We start from the raw sequence: 11,023 nt of genomic DNA, 5'->3' as shown, positions 1-11,023 counted from the left end.
GAAAAAGAAAGTGCATAAATCTTGTATTCTAAGTTGTATTTAAGGAGAGAGTGGGGAATTTGGGTTGGTTGATTATGTGAATTTCTATCTAGTTAATAAATGTTTGATTCTCCATGTTTAATTCCTCCCTATTTCCTCTTTCCCTGTCATAATGTTGTGTGTATCAACAAAAGCTCCATATTGATAGCTGAAAAGACCAAAAAGTACATATAAGATATAGAATCTCTAATGGTGTTAGCCTTTTGGGAAAATCGTACGGGCTTGGTTCAAAACGGACAATCTCACCATGTAAGAGTATGTTTGCCTGACTAAGCATAATAACTAATATCAAAGTCCAAATTCGGCGGGATGGGTATCGAAATGTGACGAGGTGATGTAGTGCGCGGCTCGATTTGCTTACCCTTATGTGTTTTGAGATGCGCTACACACAAAAAAAAGTTAGTTGCGGGCTTCGGGGCACGTGAACCTTAGTTCGAGTGTGAGATTGCTGGGTGTGCAAAAAAAAAGTCGCACATTAACAGCTTAAAAAACTAAAAATCTACATATAAGGTGTAAAATCTCTTATAGTGTGAAATCTTTAGCAAAAATCATGTTAATTTGATGCAAAGCACACAAAATTACACCATGTAAAATTATATTTGATGTCACTGAGCCCAAAACCAACTTTTCTTTTAAGGAAAAGTTAAAGTTACAGACATCATGATTTAGTTGAGATTTTAAAAAGATAATATTTCAAATTTAAAACTGTATTTGAATATGAAAATACAATTAAAATTTTGTGAATGGTAGATTTAAAAAAAATAATCGAAAAACTATTCAAATATGATTTTTAGAACTTTAATTTCTACGAACCAAGTTCGAAAACAACACAACAGACCAATATACAATCAGTGTTTTAAAAGGCAGCTTTGAGGTTCGTTCCGAGGCAAGACACCTCGAGGCATGGGAGAGGGGCTTTAGTCATATGAGGCTTATGCCTTAAGCGTCTGATGGTATACATCTGACCAGTGGCGGAGCCAGGATAAATACTAAGGTGGTTCAAAAATTTAAAAAGTAAACATACGAACGAGTAGAAGGGGTTCAACCTCTACTATATGTATATAAAAAAAATATTTTAATTATATTTAAATAGTATAATTTCTTATCTAAAGGGGTTCGGGTGAACTCCCTACAGCAAAGATGGCTCCGTCCATGCACCTAACGCTCTAACGCTCCAGACACACCTAACAAATTTTAGGCCTCTATAATCGAGAAAAATATGCATAGTACAATGAAATGCGGTGAAAAAAAATCAATTGCATTGTTTTGTTGGCATATAAATCGGATCTCATAGTGATATTAAAATGTGAGTATTTTGACTTCTCTTGTTTAAACATATTTCTTCTTAAAATAATTCCCAACCCATGCATGTGATATTTATTGGAATCAGAACTCACCTAACCCATTACAATACAAATTTAAAGTTCATGATTTTAAAAGTAAAAAGATTGATTTAAAATTTTATAAAATACTTTGTTCGTCCCTGTTCTCCTATATAATAAGTGAGAAAGCAGGTGAAGCAGGCTGCTTATGATTGACATGTATGTTGTAGCTGCTTCAATCATGATTTTACTATATTATGTTTAATTAATTATTATAAATTATTTTTCACTTATATAATAAGTGAGAATGAAGCAGCTGAAGCAGGCTACTCATGGTCGACATACTTGTTTCAGCTGCTTCACTTGTGATTGGGGGTGTGCATCAGTCGGTTCGATTCGGTTTTATGAATTATCGGTTTGATTTATCGATTATCGATTCTTAAATATGTTAAACCAATAATCAAACCAATAAGATATATTTTCATCTGTTTTCAGTTTATCGATTTTTGGTCCTTAATGGTTTGATTTTTGGTTTAACCAATAAGAAAATATGCATAAAATAAAAATAGTAGCAACTAACAATAAAAGAAACGAAATCTTAGTTGTAGCAAAAATCCTACATGATGTGTTTTATTTAAAAGAATCTTCAAGCTTGAATAGGTTTTCTAAGGCTGTCAACCGGGCCGATCCGGTTCAAACCAGCACCGGCCCAACTATTGGTACCGAGTTTTGGACCGGTCCGACACCGGTTCAAGTCTAAATGGGCCATTTCGATCCGGACCCAGCAGTAAAAAATTCTAAATTAGCCCATGACCGTCCCACTAAGAGTAAAACCGATTTGACCGGTCCAAACCGGTCAAATTCTTAAAAAAAATGAAATATATTTTTCCAATATATACTATATATACACATCTATAACTACAATATATACATTTTAAATACGTTAAACAATAAACGTATAACATATATACGTTACATATTATACTACTTTAGAAAATACATACACATGTATACAATTAAATAAATATATACTACTTTAGAGTTTAGACTTTAATCTACACTCCATATATAAAATATATACACATATATACGTATAATATAATATAATATATATAATACTTGAAATAATATACATACAACATATATACACTATATATATACTAGTTTAGAAAATATATACACATGTATACGTTAAATATATAACCGGGTTGGATTGGGCCGGTCCGGGAAATCGATGGGCCCTGGTCCGATTTTTGAACTGGGCCGGTCCACCAGGCCTGTTTCAAGGCCCAGCCCGAGACCGGGGGTTCAGTAGCCCGGCCTATCGGGTTGGGTTGGGCCCTCTTAATGGGCTGATTTAAACGGGTCGGGCCGACCCCCTTTGATAGGTTTAAGGTTTTCGAGAAATTGAATAGGTTTATAAAAATGAAAGAGAAATATAGAGTAGGTTTATATATACGTATATACATATACACACACATATATATGAAGAGATAAAGTGTAATTTGGAATATTTTTATTGAGTTATCGGTTCACCCAATAGTCCAATAAGAAAATATCAAACCGAATCCATAACCCAATAAAAAATTTACAAAATCATTAAAAAATCGTTAACTCAATAATACAATAATAATAAATCAATAATATTTTTATCGGTTCAATTTATTGGTCGGTTTGATTTTCGCACACCCCTAATCATGATTTTACTATATTAATTAATTATTATAAATTATTGAAAAAAAGGCATAAATACCCCTGAACTTGTCGTCAAAACCTACATTAGCATTTTAACTTTATAAGTAATTATTTACTCCCTTAAACAACTTTTAAATAAATTTTATGACCCTCCTTAATGGTTGACGTAGCAAAAAAGAAAAAAGTGAAAGCGTGTTTTTGATTAAAAAGAAAAAATAAGTGGGCCCCACTTTTAAATTTTAAGCCACTTATTCATTTTTTTTTCCTTCTTCCTCACATCGCACCACCACCTTTTCTTCTCCTTTCATTATTTTTTTTTCACTCCTACCCATTAACAACTTCAATCAAATACATATCAAAATATTTTTTTGTGGATTTTCGCAATAACAGCATCTTCTTACACAAAAATCTTGAAGAAAATTCAATTATTCCATCAAAATTAATTTTTCTCAATAGCTAAATTAACTTTAAGATTATCAAATTTTTGTTTCGATTGGACCAATTAAAAATACCCATATGATTTTCAAGATGTATTTTAATACGAAGAAAATAATAATTAACTTAACATAGATAAAACCTTTTTTAAAAAAATATTTTCCCTCTTTACCATTTGTTTCCACATTTCTTGAAATAAACCAACAATAACTAGTTTTAAAAAAATATTGATTGGGTGGGGGTGGGGGGGTTGCAGCTCAAGAACAACGGAGGTTGGGGATGGGGGTGGGATGAGGGGGACGAGCGATTTCCAGGTCAGGAACATCGGGTGAGGGTGGGGGTGGGGGTAGGGGGTATTGTCAAGAATGAGAGTGAGTGAGCAGGGTGGGGGTGGCGGGGTGAGAGGAGAAAGTATAATTTATATAATATAAATATAATATATATTATAAATTGTATAAATATATCATATAATATATATATATATATTTATATAGTTTCCTTTTATAATATATATTATATGTATGGGGGAGGAATAATTTTTTTTAAAAATAATTTATTTATGTTGCTCTGACGTGGCTCTGACGTAGCTCCGTCGTGGCTCAAACATGGCGCGAGTGTGATGCACTCTCCGTAGAGAGAGTGGTATAAGTTTTTGAAAGTGGTAAAAATTTTATGTAAAAGTTGTTTAGGAGTAAATAATTACAGATTAAGTTTAATGGTTAAAGTTTAATGGCTAAAGTAAGTTTTTGACAAGCTTAGGACGGCAAACATGCCTTTTTCCTAAGTTATTTACGTATTAAAAATTTAATAATATTTAATAAAAAATTAAAATAAGCATTTATGACATGACTGTTTCAGCTGCTTTAATCGTAAATTTACTAAATCACCCCTAATTAATAATTATATTATATTTATGTATTAGAAAATTAATAACATTTAATAAAAAAAATTAAAATAGACATTTATGCCATGTTTGCTTCAATTGTAATTTTATTACATCACCCCTAATTAATTATTATAAGTCATCTAAATATTAAAAAATTAATAATATTTAATAAAGTAGATAAAACAGACATAAAATAATAAGCTAACTCTTGATGTTTTGAATTAATTTAACATTTTATATGGGTTCACTTATATTTTTTAATAAATATTTTTATAGCAATTTTGCTACATCACTTTTAATTAGTTATTCTGAGTTATTTAAGACATGTCTACTTCTCTACTTCAATTATGGTATTTGGTAGACTTTCCAAATTAAATTAGTGTCGCTTAAATTGAAATAGAAGAAAAATTATTATAAATTACAATAATTAAGAACTTAAATTATTTTTAAAATATAATTAACTATCAATGTCACAAAGGTTTGAATAAGAAAAGTATTAGATATTAGATAACAACTTAAATAGTAAATTGCAATGTTGAAAAAATAAATTACAATAGTTAACAACTTAAAATATCTAAAAAATAATTAATTTGTTATATATTTCAAAAAATGTATTATTTAAAACTTAAATAAAAAGTATTATAAATTACAATAGTTAACAACTTAAAATACCTTAAAAATAATTAATTTGTTATATATTTCAAAAAAAATACGTAAAAAATATATTAATTACAATAATCAACAACTTAAAAAATTTTAAAAATATAAAATATTTGATTGACTCTCGAAATTTTATGGGTGTCATGTTAACAATTTAAAATATTCTTATACAAATTTTTTTAATCTAAATAGAATAATATATGTCTAACTATGAATTATCAACTAAACAAACGAAGGTTTTAATTAAATGATAAAATTATACATATCGTAAAAATTTTAACTATCAACATTGAATCGTGCGTAGCATGGCGTAGACAACTAGTGTATTGAAAAAAGGATAAAAAGTTTCCACGAAAAGTTATTCATGGACTATTTAATATTTATGTATGAACTTTGTTTTTGGTTTCCTGCTACCTCTTGTTCGATAATTGAGACAGATTAATCTGAATTTGCATAGAAAAATTTCACTTTAAAAGTAAAAATTTCTTATTAAAAGTGATTTTAGTTTTAGGACAAACACCCACTCCTGTTGGTACGGTCAACCACGAAAAGTTAGTAATAAAGAATATGTGCTCGTATCGACAAATTAGAAGAGATGTCAACCGACAACCGTATCTGGAAACAACGATTAGTGGATATTGCTATTGTCACTGCACAACAAGCAAAGGATTGGAGATTCAGTGGTGTAATGTTAAGAGGTTCTGAGGTATGCTGGGATTTGCGTAAAGCAGCACATTACGATGTTCATGACCAATTAGATCCTGACATACCAGTAGGTACCAGAGGAGATTGTTATGATCGTTACTATATATGTATTGAAGAGATGCAACAAAGTGTTAGCATCATTGTGCAATGTCTTAATCAAATGCCTAGTGGCATAATCAAAGCCGATGATCGTACCTGCCTGTAGATATTCTAAGGGAGAGGGGCTTTTTCGAAAGGCTAGAAAGTTTGATGTATATAGATATAGTGAGTGTGCGTGCGGGGGTGTAGGTATACCACTTACGAGAAAGAACCCCAAGTTAGTAAAGTAGTTAACCAAACACAAGTAACAAGTTCGTCAGTCCTTTCTCTGAGGCCTCACGTTCATTCTTATTCATTTCATCATTTTGTTGTGTAGGTCTGTTCATAGATCGCAAGCTCTTCTTAGAAAGCCCTTATGCATCCCTCTCCATAAGTTAAGAAAAAAGAATGTTGCTTGATTAAACGAACATTGGTTGAACCTTTCGAAGTGCTTTTCTTGCGTATTCTTGATAAACCAATATTTATATATAGATGTAGGAGTATCTGTTTGGGAAGTAAGAAGCCCCTTTGACATCTCTTCATCTGCAAATAATTCTCGATGTGAAAACACAGAGCAAGGGAGCTGATCTTTGAATAGGAAAAAGAGTGGATCTGCAGGGTCCCAAACGAATTGGCTTATTCGAAAAAGGCCTTGTTCTTTGGAAGATCTATCTCGTGTCTGGTATTTATGTCTCAAGAATGCCTCAACTAGATAAATTCACTTATTTCACACAACTCTTCTAGTCATATCTTTTCATCATTACTTTCTATATTCCTATATGCAATGATGGAGATGGAGTACTTGAGATCAGTAGAATTCTAAAACTATGGAACCAACTGGTTTCACACCGAGAGAACAACATCCAGAGCAACGACCCCAATAGCTTGGAAGATATCTATCTATCTATCTATCTATATATATATATCTATATCTATCTATCTATCTATCTATCTATCTATCTATCTATCTATATATATATATGGGGGGAGAGGAATATTTTTTTAAAAAAAATAATTTATTTATGTTGCTCTAACATGGCTCCAACGTGGCGTGAGTGTGATGCACTCTTTGGAGCAAGAGTGGTATAATTTTTTTAGGGCGGTAAAAAATTTATATAAAAGTTGTTTAGGGGCAAAATAATTACATGTTAAGTTTAATGGTTAAAGTAAGTTTTCGTGACAAGTTTAGGGGGGGGGGGCAAACATGCCTTTTTCCTAAGTTATTGACGTATTAAAAATTAATAATATTAATAAAAAAATTAAATAGACATTTATGACATGACTGTTTCAGCTGCTCCAACCGTAATTTTAATATATCACCCGTAAATAATTATTATATGACATTTACGTATTAGAAAATTAATAATATTTAATAAAGAAAGTAAAATAGGTATTTATGACATGTCTGCTTCAACTGTTTCAACCGTAATTTTACTATATCACCCCTAATTAATTATTATAAGTCATCTAAATATTAAAAAATTAATAATATTTAATAAAAAGGAATAAAATAGACATAAAATAATAAATTAACTCTTGATGTTTTGAATTAATTTAACATCTTATATGAGGTTCACTTAAATTTTTTTCATAAGTATTTTTTATAGCAATTTTGCTATATCACTTTTAGTTAGTTATTATGAGTCAATTAAGACATGCCTACTTCGCTACTTCAATTATGGTATTTGATTGACTTTTCAAATTAAATCAGTGTCGCTTAAATTGAAATAGAAGAAAAAGTACTATTAATTACAATAGTTAAAAACTTAAATTATTTTTAAAATATAATTGACTATCAATGTCACAAAAGTTTGAACAAGAAAAGTATTATATATCAGCTAACAACTTAAAATAGTAAATTACAATGTAACAAAAATAAATTATAATAATTAACAACTTAAAATATGTAAAAAATAATTAATCTGTTATATATTTCAAAAAATGTATTATTTAAAAATTAAATAAAAAGTATTATAAATTACGATAGTTAACAACTTAAAATATCTAAAAAAATAATTAATTTGTTATATATTTCAAAAAAATATGTAAAAAATATATCAATCACAATAGTTAGCAACTTAAAAATTTTTAAAAATATAAAATATTTGATTGACTCTCGAAATTTTATGGGTGTCATATTAACAATTTAAAATATTCTTATACAAATTTCATTAATCTAAATAGAATAATATATGTCTAACTAAGAATTATCAACTAAACAAATGAAGATTTTAATTAAATGATAAAATTGAATATATCATAAAATTTTTAAATATTAGTAGCCAACTAGAGTATTAACAAAAGGATAAAAAGTTTCCACCAAAAGTTATTCATGGACTATTTAATATTTATGTCAAAAGGATAAAAAGTTTCCACCAAGAGTTATTCATGGACTATTTAACATTTATGTATGAACTTTGTTTTTGGTTTCCTGCAACCTCTTGCTCCATATTTGAGACGAATTAATCTGCATTTGCATAGAAATATTTCATCTTAAAAGTAAAAATTTCTTATTAAAAGTGATTTTAGTTTTAGAACTCGAATCTAAACCTCGAGATATATACCGCTTTATCACCATAATTATTGATGTAACGAGTGTTATATGTCAATTCATAATATAGCGTATTTTAGTGTTGTGTTGCATGTATTATAGCGCATCGCATTATTTTGATGAATCAAACAGTACGAGTAGATCATTTTGTCGTTACATAATTTACATATAAATTACTTGAAGAATAAATTTATAAAAAAATAAGATACATGATAGAACTATTATTAAAAAAATAGAATAAAGCTTAAATCGAAATATTAAATAATAAATAAAGATAAAAAAAAATCAGCAATCTGATCATACCAAGTGGCTTCTTACTAGGGGTGTGCATCGGTCGGTTCGGTTCAGTTTTATGTGTTATTAGTTTTGTTTATCGATTTTTGATTTTTAAATATGTAAAATCAATAACCAACCAATAAGATATTTTCTTATCGGTTTCGGTTTATTGGTTTTTGATCCTTAACGGTTCAGTTTTCGATTTAACTAATAAGAAAATACTTATAAAATAGAAATAGTAACAACTAATATAAAAAAAAAATCTTAGTTATCGCCAAAATCCTACGCAATGCATTTTAGTTTACAAGAATCTTCAAACTTGAACTGAATGTTAGTTAGAAAAAAAAATAAATTCTAATTGTTGAAAGCTATAAATGTTTCAAACTTTTCAATACGATAATAGCCGAACTTCATATTGTGCCTTAATACTGTGTGAATCACTGAATTGTGAATAAGTTGTGCATATAATATATATATACATACACATATCTGTCTCTCTCAATCCATCTATCCATCTACCTACCTACCTACCTACCTAGCTATCTATCTACCTACCTACCTACCTATCTACCTACCTACCTATCTATCTATCTATCTATCTATCTATCTATAGAGAGATAGATAGATAGATATATAGAGAGATTTATATATATAACATAAATAGAGATAAAACAATAACTTAGTGTATTCTTATTAGATTATCGGTTTAACCGATAACCCAATAAGCTAAAACCAAAACCGAACCGTTTATCCAATAAATTTTTTTCTAAAACCAATAAAAATCATTAACCCAATACCAATAACCCAATAATATTTTTATTGGTTCGGTTTATCAGTCGGTTCGATTTTTGCACACCCCTACTTCTTACCCAAAAGGAAATCTATGAAAAGTTTGTCATAAAAAATAATTCTCTACTCATTTTATACTAAATCAGTGTTCACAATAAATTTTCGTGGTACTGAAAATTAACTGCAAGCAAAAATAAAATAAAAAAAGAGTAATTTAATTTAAATGAATCTTGTGAGTACAGTTTCGTGACTCTCTTGATTCTTCTCTCCTAAACTTAAAAATGATTCGAGGGCCTTCAGTAGTGTGTTTTTTGAATCGTTGGATGATTTGGAATCCTAGAGACGTATTTCAATCGTCGAAAATGTCGAAAAGTGTTTTGTCGCTTTGGAATAATCTCCGGGAAGAACTCCGTTGATTTCTCCTTGCAAGAACTTGATAGTCAATGCCAACGTTGTCAATTCTTGTCAAATTCCTCTTTTCAAAATGTCCCTTAGAATGTTATGTCACCCCCTATTTATTGTTGTAGGGAGCAGGCTTGGTTGCTTGTGATTGGCCAAAATATGTCACTTTGACACTTGGCGACTTTTGAATGGTTCTTGAATTTGAATGAGATTTTCACATCATTTGAACATGTGGCCTCACCTTTTTGGTCTTTGTTGGGAAGCAAAGAAATCCCACATCGGAGAAATAGAGGAAGCATTTCCACTATTTAAGAGTCCCACCCAACTCCACTAGTATAAGACCTTTTGGGAGGTGCCCAAAAATAAATTCGTGAGGGCTTGGCCCAAAGCAGACAATATAATACTAGTGCAAAATTGGAGTGAAGTTACATGCGGTCCTAACAAGTGGTATCAAAGTTTGTTCGATTATTTTCTCGGGGATGGCAACCATGAAGTACGATATTCCGTTGTTGGATAGCAACACCAGATTTTCATTATGGCAGGTTAAGCTGTGGGCTGTGCTCACGCAGATGGATTTGGATGATGCTCTATTAGGATTTTAGAAGATGCCCTCATCGTGGACGGACGAGTACAAATGACGTAAGGATCGGAAGGCTCTATCTTAGATCCACCTTCATTTATCCAATCAGATTCTACAGGATGTTTTGAAGGAGACCACTGCTGCTGCGTTGTGGTTGAAACTGGAATCTTTATGCATGACGAAGAGCCTGACAAGTAATTTGCATCTCAAGCAGTGACTTTATTTCCATCGTATGTCTGAGGGTGCGTCTTTGGAATATCACCTATCTATCTTTAAAGAAATCATCTCTGATTTAGAGACTTTCGAGGTTAAGTACGATGAGAAATATCTAGGGTTGATTTTGTTATGTTCTCTGCCTGCATCATACACGAGCTTGAGGGATACAATTTTATATAGTCATGATACCTTGACCATAGATGAAGTCTATGATGCGTTGTTCACTAAGAAGAAGATGAAGCATCTTGTGAATGGGTCAGAGACTCAAGGAGATGATCTCATTGTTCGGGGAAGGAATCGTGAAAGAAACTATGAGGGTGATGATAAAAACAGATCGAAATCTAGAAACAGAAACAAAACCTATAATTACTGTAAGAAAAAAGGGTCAT

At 30.5% G+C, this 11,023-nt stretch overlaps 1 protein-coding gene across 1 annotated transcript; it reads left to right on the top strand.

The window, feature by feature from the left end:
• Nucleotides 1-5,632: 5,632 nt before the first annotated feature.
• LOC124889766 (NADH dehydrogenase [ubiquinone] iron-sulfur protein 2-like) lies at nt 5,633-5,947 on the top strand. The gene has a single exon (XM_047401744.1). The coding sequence runs from the start codon at nt 5,633-5,635 to the stop codon at nt 5,945-5,947; it is 315 nt and encodes a 104-aa protein (XP_047257700.1).
• Nucleotides 5,948-11,023: the final 5,076 nt, after the last annotated feature.

The sequence above is a fragment of the Capsicum annuum genome, chromosome 12 (assembly GCF_002878395.1).
Source record: "Capsicum annuum cultivar UCD-10X-F1 chromosome 12, UCD10Xv1.1, whole genome shotgun sequence".
NCBI classification, from domain to species: domain Eukaryota; kingdom Viridiplantae; phylum Streptophyta; class Magnoliopsida; order Solanales; family Solanaceae; genus Capsicum; species Capsicum annuum.
The sequence above is the reverse complement of the archived record's forward strand: the minus strand, read 5'-3'. Positions and strand labels throughout refer to the sequence as shown.